Source organism: Danio rerio, chromosome 4 (assembly GCF_052040795.2).
Source record: "Danio rerio strain M-AB ecotype USA chromosome 4, GRCz13ab, whole genome shotgun sequence".
Classification (NCBI taxonomy): Eukaryota; Metazoa; Chordata; class Actinopteri; order Cypriniformes; family Danionidae; genus Danio; species Danio rerio.
The window spans coordinates 66,023,236-66,046,153 of NC_141024.2; the positions used below are offsets into that span (position 1 = coordinate 66,023,236).

General features: G+C 43.1%; 4 protein-coding genes and 7 non-coding genes across 11 annotated transcripts in view; 2 read left to right on the forward strand and 9 right to left on the reverse strand.

Annotated features, from left to right (window-relative positions):
* The window catches only part of LOC147845203 (uncharacterized), a 449,333-nt gene that overhangs the window by 396,860 nt on the left and 29,555 nt on the right, over positions 1-22,918 (reverse strand). The window lies entirely within an intron of this gene.
* Positions 1-22,918, forward strand: part of LOC110439488 (uncharacterized) — a 95,437-nt gene that overhangs the window by 28,731 nt on the left and 43,788 nt on the right. The gene's annotated exons all lie outside the window — the stretch shown is intronic.
* Positions 1,638-1,710, reverse strand: trnam-cau (transfer RNA methionine (anticodon CAU)). Its single transcript has one exon. It is a non-coding gene; the product is annotated as a tRNA-Met (tRNA).
* trnal-cag (transfer RNA leucine (anticodon CAG)) lies at positions 1,805-1,887 on the forward strand. The gene has a single exon. It is a non-coding gene; the product is annotated as a tRNA-Leu (tRNA).
* trnat-cgu (transfer RNA threonine (anticodon CGU)) lies at positions 6,170-6,242 on the reverse strand. The gene has a single exon. It is a non-coding gene; the product is annotated as a tRNA-Thr (tRNA).
* On the reverse strand, positions 7,303-7,375 carry trnam-cau (transfer RNA methionine (anticodon CAU)). The gene has a single exon. It is a non-coding gene; the product is annotated as a tRNA-Met (tRNA).
* Positions 9,847-9,919, reverse strand: trnam-cau (transfer RNA methionine (anticodon CAU)). The gene has a single exon. It is a non-coding gene; the product is annotated as a tRNA-Met (tRNA).
* On the reverse strand, positions 11,835-11,907 carry trnam-cau (transfer RNA methionine (anticodon CAU)). Its single transcript has one exon. It is a non-coding gene; the product is annotated as a tRNA-Met (tRNA).
* trnam-cau (transfer RNA methionine (anticodon CAU)) lies at positions 12,968-13,040 on the reverse strand. The gene has a single exon. It is a non-coding gene; the product is annotated as a tRNA-Met (tRNA).
* LOC147845201 (uncharacterized) lies at positions 13,930-17,382 on the reverse strand. The gene is made up of 3 exons (XM_087250210.1): positions 17,176-17,382; positions 16,318-16,715; positions 13,930-16,138 (listed from the first exon to the last, which is right to left on the reverse strand). The coding sequence occupies exons 2-3, from the start codon at positions 16,657-16,659 to the stop codon at positions 14,921-14,923; spliced, it is 1,560 nt and encodes a 519-aa protein (XP_087106336.1). The 5' UTR covers positions 16,660-16,715; positions 17,176-17,382; the 3' UTR covers positions 13,930-14,920.
* LOC147845202 (uncharacterized) lies at positions 17,833-18,736 on the reverse strand. Its single transcript, XM_087250658.2, has 2 exons — positions 18,401-18,736; positions 17,833-18,283 (listed from the first exon to the last, which is right to left on the reverse strand). The coding sequence occupies exons 1-2, from the start codon at positions 18,416-18,418 to the stop codon at positions 17,846-17,848; spliced, it is 456 nt and encodes a 151-aa protein (XP_087106784.1). The 5' UTR covers positions 18,419-18,736; the 3' UTR covers positions 17,833-17,845.

A 22,918-nucleotide genomic window follows, 5' to 3' on the forward strand; every position in this document is an offset into this window, starting at 1 on the left:
AGGAACTCCGGGTTGACAGAGCCTTGTCCTTGCTTCAAGCAATGTGCTAACAAGGTGCTGAACAGAGTGGCACAAAGGATAGCGCTTATGACTATGGATCAGAAGATTCTCGGTTACGGAAACCAAGAAACTGTGTATGAGGGAATGCATAAGTGTATGAGTGGCACTTGTTCAAGCAGAGCAGGGATGTGCCAGCGATCAGAAAGAACTGGAGTTTGTGCCAAGACTGGGTTTCAAAAGTGGCAATTTCTATATGGTCTAGCAGTCAGGGTTCCTGATTTTTACCCAGGTGACCTGGGTTCGACTCCCGGTATGGGAAGGCTTAAGTACTTTTGCTCCTGTCCTTTTTGGTCAGCGGTCGGACTGCAGCTACCTTATAGGGTGTGGTTGTGGAACTGCTACGTAAGATTTTGATGGCTGAGTTGGTAGAGTGGAGTACTGTAGGACCTATTCTTAGGTCGCAGGTTCGACTCCAGCTCAAAGGACGTCTTTTGTGCTCAGAGCCGCTTTCTTGCCTTTGCGAAGATATCATTGGCACCACTGCTCGAAGTTAACCATGGAGGTGAAAAGGAAGTTCCCTGACCAGGAATCGAACTCGGGCCGCGGCGGTGAGAGCACCGAATCCTAATTACTAGACCACCAGGCTAGACCATCAAGCCTAGCTGTGGGCTTCCACCCAGGTGTGCTGCAGCTGCTCTGACAAAAATAACTCTAACATTTGAAACCTCCTCCTGGAGAAGAGAAAGTCTCAGAGCCTGGATCACAGTTCTTCTTGGGAGGGACTGTCACATGCTCTGTGTTAAAGCATCCTATCGACACCACAACTTGCCATGACAAGAAAGCACAGCAAGCGTTGAAGGAACTGCATGTTGACCGAGCCATGTCCTCTTTCCAATCAGCATGCTACTGAGCACTGCTGACGCAGACTGGGCCAGTGGCGCATACTGCCACCTGTAATTCGTGGTTATTCTTGGTTACACCGGCCAATCACGTTCCGAGTTGGAACCAAGATTTTTTTAAATTTTTGGTTACGCTGGCCAATCTTGTCCCGAGCTGGAACCAAGATTCACGCTATTCTTGGTTACGGCAGCCAATCATGTTCCGAGTTACAATGAACGCTATGACCAATCATAGCCCTTATAACATTCATGATTTGTACTGTATTAACAGATTTCGTTGTGGATTAATTCGGACAACAATTACAAAGTAAGTATTTTTATAACAAGTTGGTTTAAATGAATAACCATTACAGTAACATTAATTACAACAAAACAATGGACGAGGGCTTTAATGCAAGTGAACCAAATGGGGATCAAAAGTACTGTCTTAGAATGCCATGTAGTGGAATGTCCTGGATTTTTAAGGCAATGGGATTCGCAGGACTCATCAAATCCTGGCACAACGTTAATTCATGACATTTGACAGATCCACGCCGAACGTCAAGCGACACCGTGATAGGAATGGGAGCATCTTACCATCATTGCTTCAGACTTAGGAAATGTTCTTGGAACTTCACACCACCTGGCCTCCAGAGGAGCTGTAGCTTTTTTGCCCCGGGGAAGCATGATCCACACGGAAGGGAATAAAAAATGCTGGCCAGTCATCTAAGCGCTTCCAAGTGCCAAAAGGTAACACCTTGCCCCGTGTGAGGCTCGAACTCACGACCTTCAGAATATGAGACTGACGCGCTGCCTACTGCGCCAACGAGGCAGACTGTTGGACCTGGGCAAACTGGGAAACACCAGCTTCCATGTCACGGTGCTGCATAGTGGCTCACAGGAGACAGCCTAGGTCAGGCAAGCATGTCAGGATGGCCGAGCGGTCTAAGGCGCTGCGTTCAGGTCGCAGTCTCCTCTGGAGGCGTGGGTTCGAATCCCACTTCTGACAAACCTAATCTTTGGCTACGCGTTCAGGCTCAAGTCTTTAACTCTCTGGCACCATGTCCGAGTGATACAGTAACACTGACAAAGCACCGCATCAATCTCGTTGTGCCAAAATTTATGCAGCGTAGCAGTGTCCCTGGCAGCCTTAATGGGCTCTTTAGACTGTAGGTTTTAAGGCGTTTGCAATCAAGGTATTGTCCACAAAAACTCGGAAAAGCATGTGAACAAAACAATGGACGAGGGCTTTAATGCAAGTGAACCAAAAGGGGATCAAAAGTACTGTCTTGGAATGCCATGTAGTGGAATGTCCTGGGATGCCGTTGATTTTTAAGGCAATGGGATTCGCAGGACTTTTCGTCAAATCCTCGCACAACGTTAATTCATGACATTTGACAGATCCACGTAGCAATGTCTCTGGCAGCCGTAATAGGCTCTTTAGACTGTAGGTTTTAAGGCATTTGCAATCAAGGTATTGTCCAAAAAAACTCGGAAAAGCATGTAAACAAAACAATGGACGAGGGCTTTAATGCAAGTGAACCAAAAGGGGATCAAAAGTACTGTCTTAGAATGCCATGTAGTGGAATGTCCTGGGATGCCGTTGATTTTTAAGGCAATGGGATTCGCAGGACTTTTCGTCAAATCCTCGCACAACGTTAATTCATGACATTTGACAGATCCACGTCGAACGTCAAGCGACACCGTGATTGGAATGGGAGCATCTTACCATCATTGCTTCAGACTCAGGAAATTTTCTTGGAACTTCACACCACCTGGCCTCCAGAGGAGCTGTAGCTTTTTTTGCCCCAGGGAAGCATGATCCACACGGAAGGGAATAAAAAATGCTGGCCAGTCATCTAAGCGCTTCCAAGTGCCAAAAGGTAGCACCTTGCCCCGTGTGAGGCTCGAATTCACGACCTTCAGATTATGAGACTGACGCGCTGCCTACTGCGCCAACGAGGCAGACTGTTGGACCTGGGCAAATTGGGAAACACCAGCTTCCATGTCACGGTGTTGCGGAGTGGCTTCCAGGAGACAGCTTAGGTCAGGCAAGCATGTCAGGATGGCCGAGCGGTCTAAGGCGCTGCGTTCAGGTCGCAGTCTCCTCTGGAGGCGTGGGTTCGAATCCCACTTCTTACAAACCTAATCTTTGGCTACGCGTTCAGGCTCAAGTCTTTAACTCTCTGGCACCATGTCCGAGTGATACAGTAACACTGACAAAGCACCGCATCAATCTCGTTGTGCCAAAATTTATGCAGCGTAGCAGTGTCCCTGGCAGCCTTAATGGGCTCTTTAGACTGTAGGTTTTAAGGCGTTTGCAATCAAGGTATTGTCCACAAAAACTCGGAAAAGCATGTGAACAAAACAATGGACGAGGGCTTTAATGCAAGTGAACCAAAAGGGGATCAAAAGTACTGTCTTGGAATACCATGTAGTGGAATGTCCTGGGATGCCGTTGATTTTTAAGGCAATGGGATTCGCAGGACTTTTCGTCAAATCCTCGCACAACGCTAATTCATGACATTTGACAGATCCACGTAGCAATGTCCCTGGCAGCCGTAATAGGCTCTTTAGACTGTAGGTTTTAAGGCATTTGCAATCAAGGTATTGTCCACAAAAACTCGGAAAAGCATGTGAACCAAACAATGGACGAGGGCTTTAATGCAAGTGAACCAAAAGGGGATCAAAAGTACTGTCTTAGAATGCCATGTAGTGGAATGTCCTGGGATGCCGTTGATTTTTAAGGCAATGGGATTCGCAGGACTTTTCGTCAAATCCTCGCACAACGTTAATTCATGACATTTGACAGTTCCACGCCGAACGTCAAGCGACACCGTGATAGGAATGAGAGCATCTTACCATCATTGCTTCAGACTCAGGAAATTTTCTTGGAACTTCACACCACCTGGCCTCCAGAGGAGCTGTAGCTTTTTTTGCCCCAGGGAAGCATGATCCACACGGAAGGGAATAAAAAATGCTGGCCAGTCATCTAAGCGCTTCCAAGTGCCAAAAGGTAGCACCTTGCCCCGTGTGAGGCTCGAATTCACGACCTTCAGATTATGAGACTGACGCGCTGCCTACTGCGCCAACGAGGCAGACTGTTGGACCTGGGCAAATTGGGAAACACCAGCTTCCATGTCACGGTGTTGCGGAGTGGCTTCCAGGAGACAGCTTAGGTCAGGCAAGCATGTCAGGATGGCCGAGCGGTCTAAGGCGCTGCGTTCAGGTCGCAGTCTCCTCTGGAGGCGTGGGTTCGAATCCCACTTCTTACAAACCTAATCTTTGGCTACGCGTTCAGGCTCAAGTCTTTAACTCTCTGGCACCATGTCCGAGTGATACAGTAACACTGACAAAGCACCGCATCAATCTCGTTGTGCCAAAATTTATGCAGCGTAGCAGTGTCCCTGGCAGCCTTAATGGGCTCTTTAGACTGTAGGTTTTAAGGCGTTTGCAATCAAGGTATTGTCCACAAAAACTCGGAAAAGCATGTGAACAAAACAATGGACGAGGGCTTTAATGCAAGTGAACCAAAAGGGGATCAAAAGTACTGTCTTGGAATACCATGTAGTGGAATGTCCTGGGATGCCGTTGATTTTTAAGGCAATGGGATTCGCAGGACTTTTCGTCAAATCCTCGCACAACGCTAATTCATGACATTTGACAGATCCACGTAGCAATGTCCCTGGCAGCCGTAATAGGCTCTTTAGACTGTAGGTTTTAAGGCATTTGCAATCAAGGTATTGTCCACAAAAACTCGGAAAAGCATGTGAACCAAACAATGGACGAGGGCTTTAATGCAAGTGAACCAAAAGGGGATCAAAAGTACTGTCTTAGAATGCCATGTAGTGGAATGTCCTGGGATGCCGTTGATTTTTAAGGCAATGGGATTCGCAGGACTTTTCGTCAAATCCTCGCACAACGTTAATTCATGACATTTGACAGTTCCACGCCGAACGTCAAGCGACACCGTGATAGGAATGGGAGCATCTTACCATCATTGCTTCAGACTCAGGAAATGTTCTTGGAACTTCACACCACCTGGCCTCCAGAGCAGCTGTAGCTTTTTTTGCCCCGGGGAAGCATGATCCACATGGAAGGGAATAAAAAATGCTGGCCAGTCATCTAAGCCCTTCCAAGTGCCAAAAGGTAGCACCTTGCCCCGTGTGAGGCTCAAACTCACGACCTTCCGACTATGAGACTGACGCGCTGCCTACTGCGCCAACGAGGCAGACTGTTGGACCTGGGCAAACTGGGAAACACCAGCTTCCATGTCACGGTGCTGCGGAGTGGATCCCAGGAGACAACTTAGGTCAGCCAAGCATGTCAGGATGGCCGAGCGGTCTAAGGCACTGCGGTCAGGTTGCAGTCTCCTCTGGAGGCGTGGGTTCGAATCCCACTTCTGACAAACCTAATCTTTGGCTACGCGTTCAGGCTTAAGTCTTTAACTCTCTGGCACCATTTCCGAGTGATACAGTAACACTGACAAAGCACCGCATCAATCTCGTTGTGCCAAAATTTATGCAGCGTAGCAGTGTCCCTGGCAGACTTAATGGGCTCTTTAGACTGTAGGTTTTAAGGCGTTTGCAATCAAGGTATTGTTCACAAAAACTCGGAAAAGCATGTGAACAAAACAATGGACGAGGGCTTTAATGCAAGTGAACCAAAAGGGGATCAAAAGTATTGTCTTGGAATGCCATGTAGTGGAATGTCCTGGGATGCCGTTGATTTTTAAGGCAATGGGATTCGCAGGACTTTTCGTCAAATCCTCGCACAACGTTAATTCATGACATTTGACAGATCCACGTAGCAATGTCCCTGGCAGCCGTAATAGGCTCTTTAGACTGTAGGTTTTAAGGCATTTGCAATCAAGGTATTGTCCACAAAAACTCGGAAAAGCATGTGAACAAGACAATGGACGAGGGCTTTAATGCAAGTGAACCAAAAGGGGATCAAAAGTACTGTCTTAGAATGCCATGTAGTGGAATGTCCTGGGATGCCGTTGATTTTTAAGGCAATGGGATTCGCAGGACTTTTCGTCAAATCCTCGCACAACGTTAATTCATGACATTTGACAGTTCCACGCCGAACGTCAAGCGACACCGTGATAGGAATGGGAGCATCTTACCATCATTGCTTCAGACTCAGGAAATGTTCTTGGAACTTCACACCACCTGGCCTCCAGAGCAGCTGTAGCTTTTTTTGCCCCGGGGAAGCATGATCCACATGGAAGGGAATAAAAAATGCTGGCCAGTCATCTAAGCCCTTCCAAGTGCCAAAAGGTAGCACCTTGCCCCGTGTGAGGCTCAAACTCACGACCTTCAGATTACGAGACTGACGCGCTGCCTACTGCGCCAACGAGGCAGGCTGTTGTACCTGGGCAAACTGGGAAACACCAGCTTCCATGTCACGGTGCTGCGGAGTGGCTCCCAGGAGACAGCTTAGGTCAAGGAAGCATGTCAGGATGACCGAGCAGTCTAAGGCGCTGCGTTCAGATCGCAGTCTCCTCTGGAGGCGTGGGTTCGAATCCCACTTCTGACAAACCTAATCTTTGGCTACGCGTTCAGGCTCAAGTCTTTAACTCTCTGGCACCATGTCCGAGTGATACAGTAACACTGACAAAGCACCGCATCAATCTCGTTGTGCCAAAGTTTATGCAGCGTAGCAGTGTCCCTGGCAACCTTAATGGGCTCTTTAGACTGTAGGTTTTAAGGCGTTTGCGATCAAGGTATTGTCCATAAGAGTTCGGAAAAGCATGTGAACAAAACAATGGACAAGGGCTTTAATGCAAGTGAACCAAAAGGGGATCAAAAGTACTGTCTTGGAATGCCATGTAGTGGAATGTCCTGGGATGCCGTTGATTTTTAAGGCAATGGGATTCGCAGGACTTTTCGTCAAATCCTCGCACAACGTTAATTCATGACATTTGACAGATCCACGTAGCAATGTCCCTGGCAGCCATAATAGGCTCTTTAGACTGTAGGTTTTAAGGCATTTGCAATCAAGGTATTGTCCACAAAAACTCGGAAAAGCATGTGAACAAAACAATGGACGAGGGCTTTAATGCAAGTGAACCAAAAGGGGATCAAAAGTACTGTCTTAGAATGCCATGTAGTGGAATGTCCTGGGATGCCGTTGATTTTTAAGGCAATGGGATTCGCAGGACTTTTCGTCAAATCCTCGCACAACGTTAATTCATGACATTTGACAGATCCACGCCGAACGTCAAGCGACACCGTGATAGGAATGGGAGCATCTTACCATCATTGCTTCAGACTCAGGAAATGTTCTTGGAACTTCACACCACCTGGCCTCCAGAGCAGCTGTAGCTTTTTTTGCCCCGGGGAAGCATGATCCACATGGAAGGGAATAAAAAATGCTGGCCAGTCATCTAAGCCCTTCCAAGTGCCAAAAGATAGCACCTTGCCCCGTGTGAGACTCAAACTCACAACCTTCAGATTATGAGACTGACGCGCTGCCTACTGCGCCAACGAGGCAGACTGTTGGACCTGGGCAAACTGGGAAACACCAGCTTCCATGTCACGGTGCTGCGGAGTGGCTCGTAGGAGACAGCTTAGGTCAGGTAAGCATGTCAGGATGGCTGAGCGGTCTAAGGTGCTGCGTTCAGATCGCAGTCTCCTCTGGAGGCGCGGGTTCGAATCCCACTTCTGACAAACCTAATCTTTGGCTACACGTTCAGGCTCAAGTCTTTAACTCTCTGGCACCATGTCCGAGTGATACAATAACACTGACACAGCACCGCATCAATCTCGTTGTGCCAAAATTTATGCAGCGTAGCAGTGTCCCTGGCAGCCTTAATGGGCTCTTTAGACTGTAGGTTTTAAGGCGTTTGCAATCAAGGTATTGTCCACAAAAACTCGGAAAAGCATGTGAACAAAACAATGGACGAGGGCTTTAATGCAAGTGAACCAAAAGGGGATCAAAAGTACTGTCTTGGAATGCCATGTAGTGGAATGTCCTGGGATGCCGTTGATTTTTAAGGCAATGGGATTCGCAGGACTTTCCGTCAAATCCTCGCACAACGTTAATTCATGACATTTGACAGATCCACGTAGCAATGTCCCTGGCAGCCATAATAGGCTCTTTAGACTGTAGGTTTTAAGGCATTTGCAATCAAGGTATTGTCCACAAAAACTCGGAAAAGCATGTGAACAAAACAATGGACGAGGGCTTTAATGCAAGTGAACCAAAAGGGGATCAAAAGTACTGTCTTAGAATGCCATGTAGTGGAATGTCCTGGGATGCCGTTGATTTTTAAGGCAATGGGATTCGCAGGACTTTTCGTCAAATCCTCGCACAACGTTAATTCATGACATTTGACAGATCCACGCCGAACGTCAAGCGACACCGTGATAGGAATGGGAGCATCTTACCATCATTGCTTCAGACTCAGGAAATGTTCTTGGAACTTCACACCACCTGGCCTCCAGAGGAGCTGTAGCTTTTTTTGCCCCGGGGAAGCATGATCCACACGGAAGGGAATAAAAAATGCTGGCCAGTCATCTAAGCGCCTCCAAGTGCCAAAAGGTAGCACCTTGCCCCGTGTGAGGCTCGAACTCACGACCTTCAGATTATGAGACTGACGCGCTGCCTACTGCGCCAACGAGGAAGACTGTTAGATCTGGGCAAACTGGGAAACGCCAGCTTCCATGTCACGGTGCTGCGGAGTGGCTCCCAGGAGACAGCTTAGGTCAGGCAAGCATGTCAGGATGGCCGAGCGGTTCAAGGCATTGCGTTCAGGTCGCAGTCTCCTCTGGAGGCGTGGGTTCGAATCCCACTTCTAACAAACCTAATCTTTGGCTACGCGTTCAGGCTTAAGTCTTTAACTCTCTGGCACCATTTCCGAGTGATACAGTAACACTGACAAAGCACCGCATCAATCTTGTTGTGCCAAAATTTATGCAGCGTAGCAGTGTCCCTGGCAGCCTTAATGGGCTCTTTAGACTATAGGTTTTAAGGCGTTTGCAATCAAGGTATTGTCCACAAAAACTCAGAAAAGCATGTGAACAAAACAATGGACGAGGGCTTTAATGCAAGTGAACCAAAAGGGGATCAAAAGTACTGTCTTGGAATGCCATGTAGTGGAATGTCCTGGGATGCCGTTGATTTTTAAGGCAATGGGATTCGCAGGACTTTTCGTCAAATTCTCGCACAACGTTAATTCATGACATTTGACAGATCCACGTAGCAATGTCCCTGGCAGCCGTAATAGGCTCTTTAGACTGTAGGTTTTAAGGCATTTGCAATCAAGGTATTGTCCACAAAAACTCGGAAAAGCATGTGAACAAAACAATGGACGAGGGCTTTAATGCAAGTGAACCAAAAGGGGATCAAAAGTACTGTCTTGGAATGCCATGTAGTGGAATGTCCTGGGATGCCGTTGATTTTTAAGGCAATGGGATTCGCAGGACTTTTCGTCAAATCCTCGCACAACGTTAATTCATGACATTTGACAGATCCACGTAGCAATGTCCCTGGCAGCCGTAATAGGCTCTTTAGACTGTAGGTTTTAAGGCATTTGCAATCAAGGTATTGTCCACAAAAACTCGGAAAAGCATGTGAACAAGACAATGGACGAGGGCTTTAATGCAAGTGAACCAAAAGGGGATCAAAAGTACTGTCTTAGAATGCCATGTAGTGGAATGTCCTGGGATGCCGTTGATTTTTAAGGCAATGGGATTCGCAGGACTTTTCGTCAAATCCTCGCACAACGTTAATTCATGACATTTGACAGATCCACGCCGAACGTCAAGTGACACCGTGATAGGAATGGGAGCATCTTACCATCATTGCTTCAGACTCAGGAAATGTTCTTTGAACTTCACACCACCTGGCCTCCAGAGGAGCTGTAGCTTTTTTTGCCCCGGGGAAGAATGATCCACACGGAAGGGAATAAAAAATGCTGGCCAGTCATCTAAGCGCTTCCAAGTGCCAAAAGGTAGCACCTTGCCCCGTGTGAGGCTCGAACTCACGACCTTCAGATCATGAGACTGACGCGCTGCCTACTGCGCCAACGAGGCAGACTGTTGGACCTGGGCAAACTGGGAAACACCAGCTTCCATGTCACGGTGTTGCGGAGTGGCTTCCAGGAGACAGCTTAGGTCAGGCAAGCATGTCAGGATGGCCGAGCGGTCTAAGGCGCTGTGTTCAGGTTGCAGCCTCCGCTGGAGGCATGGCTTTGAATCCCACTTCTGACAAACCTAATCTTTGGCTACGCGTTCAGGCTCAAGTCTTTAACTCTCTGGCACCATGTCCGAGTGATACAATAACACTGACACAGCACCGCATCAATCTCGTTGTGCCAAAATTTATGCAGCGTAGCAGTGTCCCTGGCAACCTTAATGGGCTCTTTAGACTGTAGGTTTTAAGGCGTTTGCGATCAAGGTATTGTCCATGAAAGTTCGGAAAAGCATGTGAACAAAACAATGGACAAGGGCTTTAATGCAAGTGAACCAAAAGGGGATCAAAAGTACTGTCTTGGAAAGCCATGTAGTGGAATGTCATGGGATGCCGTTGATTTTTAAGGCAATGGGATTCGCAGGACTTTTCGTCAAATCCTCGCACAACGTTAATTCATGACATTTGACAGATCCACGCCGAACGTCAAGCGACACCGTGATAGGAATGGGAGCATCTTACCATCATTGCTTCAGACTCAGGAAATGTTCTTGGAACTTCACACCACCTGGCCTCCAGAGGAGCTGTAGCTTTTTTTGCCCCGGGGAAGCATGATCCACACGGAAGGGAATAAAAAATGCTGGCCAGTCATCTAAGCGCCTCCAAGTGCCAAAAGGTAGCACCTTGCCCCGTGTGAGGCTCGAACTCACGACCTTCAGATTATGAGACTGACGCGCTGCCTACTGCGCCAACGAGGAAGACTGTTGGATCTGGGCAAACTGGGAAACGACAGCTTCCATGTCACGGTGCTGCGGAGTGGCTCCCAGGAGACAGCTTAGGTCAGGCAAGCATGTCAGGATGGCCGAGCGGTTTAAGGCATTGCGTTCAGGTCGCAGTCTCCTCTGGAGGCGTGGATTCGAATCCCACTTCTAACAAACCTAATCTTTGGCTACGCGTTCAGGCTTAAGTCTTTAACTCTCTGGCACCATTTCCAAGTGATACAGTAACACTGACAAAGCACCGCATCAATCTCGTTGTGCCAAAATTTATGCAGCGCAGCAGTGTCACTGGCAGCCTTAATGGGCTCTTTAGACTGTATGTTTTAAGGCGTTTGCAATCAAGGTATTGTCCACAAAAACTCGGAAAAGCATGTGAACAAAACAATGGACGAGGGCTTTAATGCAAGTGAACCAAAAGGGGATCAAAAGTACTGTCTTGGAATGCCATGTAGTGGAATGTCCTGGGATGCCGTTGATTTTTAAGGCAATGGGATTCGCAGGACTTTTCGTCAAATCCTCGCACAACGTTAATTCATGACATTTGACAGATCCACGTAGCAATGTCCTTGGCAGCCGTATTAGGCTCTTTAGACTGTAGGTTTTAAGGCATTTGCAATCAAGGTATTGTCCACAAAAACTCGGAAAAGCATGTGAACAAGACAATGGACGAGGGCTTTAATGCAAGTGAACCAAAAGGGGATCAAAAGTACTGTCTTAGAATGCCATGTAGTGGAATGTCCTGGGATGCCGTTGATTTTTAAGGCAATGGGATTCGCAGGACTTTTCGTCAAATCCTCGCACAACGTTAATTCATGACATTTGACAGATCCACGCCGAACGTCAAGTGACACCGTGATAGGAATGGGAGCATCTTACCATCATTGCTTCAGACTCAGGAAATGTTCTTGGAACTTCACACCACCTGGCCTCCAGAGGAGCTGTAGCTTTTTTTGCCCCGGGGAAGCATGATCCACACGGAAGGGAATAAAAAATGCTGGCCAGTCATCTAAGCGCTTCCAAGTGCCAAAAGGTAGCACCTTGCCCCGTGTGAGGCTCGAACTCACAACCTTCAGATTATGAGACTGACGCGCTGCCTACTGCGCCAACGAGGCAGACTGTTGGACCTGGGCAAACTGGGAAACACCAGCTTCCATGTCACGGTGTTGCGGAGTGGCTTCCAGGAGACAGCTTAGGTCAGGCAAGCATGTCAGGATGGCCGAGCGGTCTAAGGCGCTGCGTTCAGGTTGCAGTCTCCTCTGGAGGCATGGCTTTGAATCCCACTTCTGACAAACCTAATCTTTGGCTACGCGTTCAGGCTCAAGTCTTTAACTCTCTGGCACCATGTCCGAGTGATACAATAACACTGACACAGCACCGCATCAATCTCGTTGTGCCAAAATATATGCAGCGTAGCAGTGTCCCTGGCAACCTTAATGGGCTCTTTAGACTGTAGGTTTTAAGGCGTTTGCGATCAAGGTATTGTCCATGAAAGTTCGGAAAAGCATGTGAACAAAACAATGGACAAGTGCTTTAATGCAAGTGAACCAAAAGGGGATCAAAAGTACTGTCTTGGAATGCCATGTAGTGGAATGTCCTGGGATGCCGTTGATTTTTAAGGCAATGGGATTCGCAGGACTTTTCGTCAAATCCTCGCACAACGTTAATTCATGACATTTGACAGATCCACGTAGCAATGTCCCTGGCAGACGTAATAGGCTCTTTAGACTGTAGGTTTTAAGGCATTTGCAATCAAGGTATTGTCCACAAGAACTCGGAAAAGCATGTGAACAAGACAATGGACGAGGGCTTTAATGCAAGTGAACCAAAAGGGGATCAAAAGTACTGTCTTAGAATGCCATGTAGTGGAATGTCCTGGGATGCTGTTGATTTTTAAGGCAATGGGATTCGCAGGACTTTTCGTCAAATCCTCGCACAACGTTAATTCATGACATTTGACAGATCCACGCCGAACGTCAAGCAACACCGTGATAGTAATGGGAGCATCTTACCATCATTGCTTCAGACTCAGGAAATGTTCTTGGAACTTCACACCACCTGGCCTCCAGAGGAGCTGTAGCTTTTTTTGCCCCGGGGAAGCATGATCCACACGGAAGGGAATAAAAAATGCTGGCCAGTCATCTAAGCGCTTCCAAGTGCCAAAAGGTAGCACCTTGCCCCGTGTGAGGCTCGAACTCACGACCTTCAGATTATGAGACTGACGCGCTGCCTACTGCGCCAACGAGGCAGACTGTTCGACCTGGGCAAACTGGGAAACACCAGCTTCCATGTCACGGTGTTGCGGAGTGGCTTCCAGGAGACAGCTTAGGTCAGGCAAGCATGTCAGGATGGCCGAGCGGTCTAAGTCGCTGCGTTCAAGCTAGGGAACAATTGTCCAACAAAGAAGGCGAAGAAGGGAAGAAAGGGGGGGAGAAAGAAAGGGAAGAAGAGGGGGAAAAAACAAAGAAAGGAAAGGGCGAATTCTAAGCTTCCCGGACACACCTTCCCTGCACCTGCTTTACGTCACGCATAGTGATACTGTTCTGTGTTAAAACAACGCAATTTGAGTTACATTGATTTCTATTGCAGGTGCTCACCAAGACCGGGGTTCGAATCCAGCTAAAGACGCTTTATTGTTATTGGTTAATTATTACTCAATAAACTAACTGTTTAAATGTGTAATGCTCCAAGGTAAATAAAATATGCCTAAGCGCTTTATTCTTGTGTTTTTTGACATTCTTTCATGAAAAATAAAGCATACTAACTTGAATGTGTCACTATTTAGTAGTTGTTGTAGCATTGTTATCCTTATGGTTATTATTGTTCTGTATTTTGATGTACAAATGATCTATAGAAATGTCATAGAGTATATAGTGTACACACACACACACACACACACACACACACATATACATATATATATAGTGTATATAGTGTGCATAGTGTATATGGAATTAAAAGTCAAGTAGTCAGTTATTTATATATGCATTATTTATCTAACAATTGTCAACAGAACAGTAATGAATATAGAGTAGAAAATGTAAAAATAATAAATTAGTTATTAATAATACAGTATTAACAATATAAATAAACAATGTTAATAAAACGTTAAATACAAACAGAAACCGACACAAAGTGGATTTAAAAGTCAAGGACATTTATTATTGCAATATTTATTTAACAATGGTCAACAAAACAGTAATGAACATGGAATAAAAATTCTTAAAAATTAAATGTTAAATATTAACAGAATAAATACAAAATTAACAAATTAAATAAAATGTTAAATAAATTTAGAAACCAACAATAAGTGAAATAGAATAAATTTAACTATTATGGTTGTAACCTGTATACACTTTATACATACACACACATATAAATAATAAATAAGTTAAATAAAATGTCAACAAAATAAATAAACTTTAAATAAAAAGTGCAATAAAACAGAATCAAACAAGGTAATTGAAGAACTATTATGGTTATAAAGTGTATAAACTATAGACATACACATAAATAATAAACAGTTAAATAAAATGTTAACAAAATAAATTATTTTTATAAAATGTGAAATAAAATAGAAACCAACAAGTGAAATAGTATAAATTGAAGATCTATTATGGTTGTAAACTTTATACACTCTGTACACACACACACACACACACACACACACACACACACACACACACACACACATATAAATAATAAATTAAATAAAATGTTAACAAAATAAATACACTATTTAAATAAAATGCGCAATAAAATAGAAACCAACAACAAGTGAAATAGAATAAACTGTAGAACTATTATGGTTATAAACTATATAAATACACACACATATATAAATAATAAATAAGTTAAATAAAATGTTAACAAAATAAATTATTAAAAAGTAAAATGTGCAAAAAAAACAAGTGAAATAGAATAAATTGAATTATTATGGTTATAAACTGTAAACACTATACACACACACACACACACACATAAATAATATAAAAGTTAAATAAAATGTCAACAAAATAAATACACTATTTAAAGAAAATGTTAAATAAAAATATAAACTAACAGCAAGTGAAATTGAATAAACTGAAGAACTATTACACTATATACATACACAAACAAACAAACACATTATTTTGGGTTGGTCCTTTTCATTTCCTCTAGCCACTCTTCTTTAGTTAAAGTTTCAGTCTGTGGGCAGTACACCCTGCCCCTGAGTTGGCTATGGCCTGTGGCATTTGTTTTGAACTGCCCACACTTTTTACAAGTGTTCGCTTGAACAGTTCTACGGTACGGTCTTTTGGGAATGGCTCCAGATGTGGACGGTGATGCAGCAGGCTGTGAGCTGGTACTGGACATTGTTGGCTGAAGTGGTGGCTGTCTGAGTGGCATTCCCTGCACCATTGGGATACCCTGGGCCATCTGCACTCCTTGCATCATCGGGATACCCTGGGCCATAGGGATTCCCTGGACCATTGGCACAGCCTGGAACATTGGTACACCCTGAAACATCGGCATACCCTGGTACCCTGGTGTAGCTGGGATGTATATGTTGGGTACCATCTGCAGCGATGCTCCAGGTGCTGGTGGTGTAAATATGACCTGGGTCTGTACTGGTGCCTTGGGTCTGAGTGGGGGTCGTCCAACAGATGTCTGCCTCTGCCTTGCCTGACCTGCTGTGCTCTCTGGCAACACATACTGGTGCTGCTCTCCTGGTTGGTCTGGCTCTGTCCGAAGACTTTTGGCAACTGGGAGAGGCTCCTGGGCTTCTGGGAGGGGTTGAGGCAACTGAATACCCTGAACCAGCACAGACAGCTCCTGTTTCTTCTGTCTGTTATTAAACCACTGAATCAGGGTATTCTGGTTTACCTCAACCAGCTGCATGGATGTACCTCCCATTACCAAGCTGTTGCCCAGTACGAGTTGCCTAATCCTGCGGTAGTCTTGCAGGATCAGAGACCATCTTGAAAGGGTTCCCTTGCCTTTTCGCTTGGGACTAGGGTGGATGGTACAAAGCCTAATAAAGATGGTCTCCACAAAACGGCAACAGTCAGGCCACTGAGCAGGAGCACTGCTTGCACCCAGCACACATCTGGTAGTGCTCTCCACGCCAGGGGTGTGAGTGGGCTTCTTGGGTGTTTTAAATCGCCCACTCAGCAGTCGCTTCTGGTGTCGAGCTGCATACACCACCCGCTTCTTGTCTTGGTCATGCAGGCTTTGCCAAAGACCAATGATCTCGTTGGCCTCCTGGTTGGTGAGGCTGAGGCTTTTGTGGGTCCGAAGCTCAACCAGATATTCAACCAGCCTGTCCACATGCTGGAAGCCCGGAATATTTTGGTAGTCAACAGCCTAATGAAAGCACAACAAAATAAAATAGCATATTAAATTTTTCAATGCATAATTCCATAATTGTTTCTGTTATCATGTTGAAGCTGCACTACGGAAATAAACCTGATGCGTGTTTGACTTTACACTTTATTTTAAAATTATTCTAGATCACTGTAAAGACAGAAATTAGTGGGACTTACAGTCTCTTCATCACCATCATCATCGTCGTCATCATCATTGTCTTCGTCATCATCTTCCGTAGCCTCTTCTGGCTCTAAGGGCACAGGTGAAATTGGTTCTTCAGGCTGCGCAGGTGGGTCAGGGACCAGTGCAGGGCATGTGGAGACTGGCAAAGAAGCGACACTGCTGGTGACTGCAGTGGAGGAACCCGATCTCAATGTGGAGGAGGATGGTGACAGAGCAGCCTCCGAATCAACAATAGTGTGATCCTCACTGATGTCACAGAAGCCCTCATCTTCTTCTCGCTCATCCACATTGAGATCCTCAATGAGCTCAGCAGTCTGCTCACAGTCTGGGTTCATGTTCTGCAGTGCCTGACCAGTCTGCTGGAACAGATACTGCACTCCAATGAGCTCACCTGAAAAAAATAAATGAAACATAAATAAACAAATTTTAAGAGCCATGTTTGATTGGGTGTTGAAGTAGCAAGTAGTTTTAAAAGCTCAACGTCAAGGAAGAAACAAAAACATACATTTTAATCAAAGATCCAAAACATAATAAATATTCTGGACAAAACATCTAATGAAATGCAATGGAAATACAACGAAGACAGAGAAATGTACAAATAAATTTCCCTCAAAGCTTGTAGCATTATGTTTGATAATGACATGTAATAATAATATAATGATAACTTTGTATCTTGCTTTACTTCAGTAAATAGTCATGAAACAATACATTTGTTCTTACAAATATTTAAAGACAAGCAAAGATTTCACAGCACAAAGCTCATGAACATTGACCTACTGTATCAAACTGGATACAGTAGATGGAGAGAACACAGAAATTGCAGGTTTATTAACAATAGCAAAATCTCTTACCAGTGTAACGTGCAGGCGGACAAAAGTTGGGCACCACTTCTCTCCCAAACAGCTTTTCAAAGTTGCAGTTTACACAGTGAACAAGTTCTCCTGAGCAGCTGCGTAAAGCTGATGGTTCAGATGCCAATGAAGCAGCCTCCCGGTCCTGGTTCCACCTGTTTAGTCCCTCCAGCAAATAAATCTGATAGTTCAGACTATTTGCGCTGTACCCTGTAAATATTAAAAACAATGTTTAGGACTTAATTAAAAAACAAACACACAAAGACATTTAATGCGTTTTTACACAATGTTTGTGCAGAATCATACCTGGGATGAAACGATTGAGGTGTAAATGAAAGGACTCGAGAGACGTGGAGCCCCTGGCACATCTGTAGGTCCGTAGCAGAACACTTCCCTTGGTTATGCTCCTCGTTTCAGTATAGAGCACGACACCAGGGGGGTCCTGAATGCATTTTATATGCTTTTTTTGGACACTCCAGATGTGCCCCATCCTTTCCTTGTCTAAAAGAGGAACGCCCAGCGAGTCATTGCCCTTGTTGCTCATGAGCTCAGTAAGAAGCTGTTCAAGTAGAAGGATGGTAGTCTCCTCCCCACGAGTCCTCCTCCGGCAATGGAGAGCCAGCTCCTCCCTGGTGAGATGCTTGTTGACATCAGCATCTGTCAACGCAGGCTAACCTTGGGACATCAACAGTGCTCGCTTTGCTTGGCGTAGCAAAGAAACATCAGCCGCATCCCATTCAAAAATGCACGCAGAGATCCGTGACATGAAGATGGGATACAGTTGATGAGCATCAGTTGTACATCCCACAGCAATCCTGCGCATAAAGTGCCAGATGTCCAATTTCACAGTCAACTCCGGCCATCCTCTAAACCTGGCTTTGAGTTTGGTCTCACCCACATCAGTGCAGCACCCACAGTCCACATACAAAACAGCAGGTGGATCCATACCAGCCTCCTGGTATCTTCTGACCAGCCCATCCACCATCCTGTCCAGTCCTGCTCCTTCCTGGGCAGTGAGCACACTTATCAGCACCTGACCAAACTCATTGCCAACAGAGGTGAGCCAGAGTCCTGTTCCTTTTGCTGTCCCGGCCAGCTTTTTTGTGATCTAGATTAGACAAGAGAAGAACCATGGTGTATCGTCAGATCAAGCAGACTACACAAAGGGTTTTTACCAATGCTGGAATATAACAAAGAAATTATAAATTGATGAATATCCACTAACCTTTTTAGTTGAATTCATCTTCAAGATGGACCCATGGGTCGATGTTATCCTGGCATGGATTTCATTCAACCTTGTCAAGATGTCCTGGCTGTAGACAGTGAGGAGCCACTTGCAGCTTGGCACAACTGTAGGTGCTGGGGGCTCCTGGAAGGTGATCGGCAACACCCCAGGTCCACTGAGGAAATCCACACACTGAGTGGTGTAGCGGGCTAGACGCTGGAGCCACTCTTCACTGTGGTTTTCCTTCAGTTGTTTGATGACCCTTGTGGGGCTGTTGCCTAGTCCACGCTCACGCAGTAGGCGAATGACTCTTATATCACAGGCGTACCTTAGGAACAGAAGAATATTAATATAAACATATATATATATATATATATATATATATATATATATATATATATATATATATATATATATATATAAATATTTGTAAAGTATTTTCATATATCTGTGATGATAGGTTAACAACTGCACGAGGAATAAAGGTGTTCAATTACTCACTTCTGTGTGAGAATGACCTGAAACTCTGAGCGATGGCCAAGATCCAGCTGCTGCAAGACAGTCTGACTCCAGGACACATGCGAGGCTTTGCACTTGGTACAGATGAGGGTTTCTGTAACCATGTTGTACATCCTGTCGATGTCCAGAACCTGCCGTGCCCTTTTGTGCAGACCTCCACCTGTCAGCTGATGCTGTCCACATGCAGGATTAGGGCAAAGGACTTTGACCCTCCACAGCTTGTATGGCATCCACAGCAAAAGTGAATGACAGAAAAATCTGTCTGGAGCTGGAGCCTGATTGTATGTAAGTGCAGGCTGTGGAGGGTAATACCAGAGCTGGAGGTTGTCTCGAAGCTCTGGCTTTCCTTTGGACCCTATTTTAAAAAGCCTGCTGGCACTCCACTTGTGGTCCTCTGGTGGCAAGGTTTCAGCCCAAAGGCGAGGAAGTGGAACAGCTGATGGAGCTTGCAACAATGACCCAGAAGGTGCAGTCTGTGAAGGAAAATAGATAAAACCTTTAGTCTGGTAATGTAAATGCACCTTACATATTTGAGTGAGTACCCTCACATGATGTTATCATGATTATAATCTAAATACCTTTGATTTTAAGTGATTGTTTTTAATTACCTTATTATGTTTTTCAATTCCAAAAATCATTAATAGAATTTCACTAATAAACATTTTCTTTAAAGAGGCAAAAGTATTTTCCAATACAGTTATTTCTTTTTTTCCTTTCTACTTCTTTTCCATCCATTTTCTTTTCTTTTACTACTGTGAACATAAAATATCAACAACAGAAGGCGTAATTTTTGTGATTCTTTGCTTTATTTTTTCCTCTCTTTATTTTGTTAACATTTATACATATATCAAGCTTAGTTAATTAACATCAAGTCAATTTAACTGGCTGGTCTTAAAACCACTTTGTGTGAATTCAGCTGGGGCAGCAAATATGCAAACCAAATTACCTTTTTTTGGACAGAAAATATGAAATTACTTACTGAGACAATGCCGGACGGCTCTGTGGAACTGGTCACTGCCGTAGTGGATGTGAGGACGGGGGCAGAAACTTGAAGGTCCTGTGTCTGTACAAACAAGCAGTATAACAAAGTGCATTTTGTAAATATGTATCTATAAGTAACATTAACTAATCAGAATTTTTTGCAACCATTACTTTATTTGAACATTAATGTATAAAATACATTGGAAATGAATGATTGCTGCTAAACTGTAAAATTTTGTCACAGCGCTTCTATGCAGAACAAAAAGTTTAAAGAATGGTGCTTATTTTTAATATATATGTTTTTATGCACTAAAAGAATACTACAGAGATGTTTTATTGAGATTTAATGTGACGGTACTTAATAAAAATACGAATTTACATTAAAAAAATGCTTATACCAAATTCTCTCAGAAAGCTATGTGGATTATGACAATACTTACAGCCGTGCTTGGTGTAGAAGCACTACACACTGCTAAACTGGGCTGGACATCAGCCTGTGATGGTCTTCTAGCCACACTAAGATTTGGCTTTGCTGCAGCAATGTGGGATCTGGAAAATCTTGGTTTGGTGAACTCAAAAAGGGCAAGACAAAAAGCATTTCATTAAAAACACTGTTCACAATGGCAAAATGTACACTAATGTTCAAAGGTTTGCGATCTACTCAATGTATTTTTTAATGTTTTAATTATGTTTATCAAGGCTACATTTATTTGATCTAATATTTAGTAAAAACTGGAATAATGTGAAATAATAATATAGGCAAAGTAAATAAATAAAGAATAATTTATTCAAACAATTCAAATCAAATAAAATCTACTTAATTTATGAGCAAATCAAACAATAGAATTCTTGCAATATATGATTAATATTAAGCTTTTATATTTTAACAATAATCATTTTTTGAACATTAGTGTATATCACATTACATTTTAAGCAATTAGAAACTATCTTTCTATATGTCTGTTGTACAATCAGTTTGATTTCTCTACAGTGTTTCGAGTTCCAGCTGTTTTTTACTACCACCCTCTGCTACTGTTACAGGTAGAAATAAGATATAAGTTAGAATAGATTTAATTAGATAACTGGTTCATTGAAAATAAATGTGACACATTAGGCTTTGATTAAAATTATAGTTTTCTGGATCAAGGAGCAATATGCAAACAAATATTTTTTTTTACTACCAAAGGAATAAAGTATTGCATTATGTTATATACAGTATTATTGTACTATTATTACATTATGCATTTCAACAAAAACATACATTGTATATTACAACATCACACTATGTGTTATATACAGTTGAAGTCTGATTTATTAGCCCGCTTTTTTATTTTTTTCCACCAATTTCTGTTTAATGGAGAGAAGATTTGTTCAGCACATTTTTTAAATATCAAAGTTTTAATAACTCATTTCTAAGAACTGTTTTATTTTATCTTTGCCCTGATGACAGTAAATAATATTTGACTAGATATTCACTTCTATACCACTTAAAGTGACATTTAAAGGTTTAACTAGGTAAATTAGGTTAACTAGGCAGGTTAGGGTAATTAGGCAAGTTATTGTATAACGATGGTTTGTCTTGTAGACTATGCCAAAAAAAAAAAAGCTTAAAGAGGCTCATAATATTGACCTTGAAAAATGTATTCGAAATAAAACAAATAAGACTTTCTCTCAGTAGAAAAAATATTAGCATACCTGTGGTAGCAAAAAAAAAAAAAAAAAAAAAAATATATATATATATATATATATATATATATTTTTTTTTTTTTTTTTTAAATAAGTACTTTTTCAAGATAATACCTCAGACTCGTTGTTTAGAAAAAGTACAAATTTTAGCTTACACTTAAAATCGAAACAAAGTATTTACTATTAGTGTTTATTATGTATCATTATCTGAAGACAAGAGGGTAAAATGTAGCTTTAAAAACTGTGACCCTGACCATGACCTGACCATGTAATTTAATCCAATCACAGAAACTCAAACCGACCAATCAGCAAGTGTCTGCTACCCCCCACTGTGCAAGAGGTGTGAAAAGAAGCAGGTCTCTAGCAACACCTCAACTTTTGTATTGCTTTTTGTTCTTTTCTCTTCTATGTTTGAACTTTGAACTGAACTTTGAACACCTTGAACTCTTGAAACACTGAAATTGTCATTTCTTTAGATTTTTAAAAAAAAATGTACCATTGACAATTGCGGTGAAATCTTTGATGCCACTGATGGAGTAGACGGGGGCTGGGGCTGGGCCTCAAGTTGTCTTGTCTCCATCACCTCCTGAGCAGGTACAGTAGGGGCAGGTTGTTGCACCGTTTGTGCTGGAGCAGCAGAAGCAGTACTATGCTGAAAATAATTACAAAAATACATATAATCATAAAAAAGGAAAGACATTCTAGTAAATAAAAATAAACACGTATTGATCCAAAAATGTGAAAACCACATGTGCATTTTAGCACACCTCCAAGCAAAGTCCTCTGCCCACGAGATTGCAATGGGCATTTCTCAATCTGAAAAAATCATGAAAAATATAATAAATAATTTTACACAATACAAAAAACTTTTATAACTAAACAAGAATTTTAACTCAATGACTCCCTTAATAAAGCACACAATAGCTCCGTAAATTAATTTACCACTGTTTCTAGAATGTGTTTAATATTTGTCTAATATGTAATCGTACAGTTTGTATCTCCAAAAACGAAAAGAAGAATAAAAGGAACTGGACAGAAACATTTCAGGCCTTAAAACCACATGCTGTATACTGTACTCATAATCCCTTCCCCCACCTTTTCAGATCTCTCTCATAAATGGTCAAACTTACTAAATCATTCAAAGTAAATCTCAAAATACATGCAATTTAAAACACTTTAATATTTAAAAACAAGTATGACATGTTTTACACAGATACTGTACTGAATGTACTGAAGCCTAACAAGTTAACGTTACTCTGTTAAGCAAATTTCAGCAAACGTTATATCATGTAAATGAAATACACACCCTTTGATAAATCTCATGCCACTTTT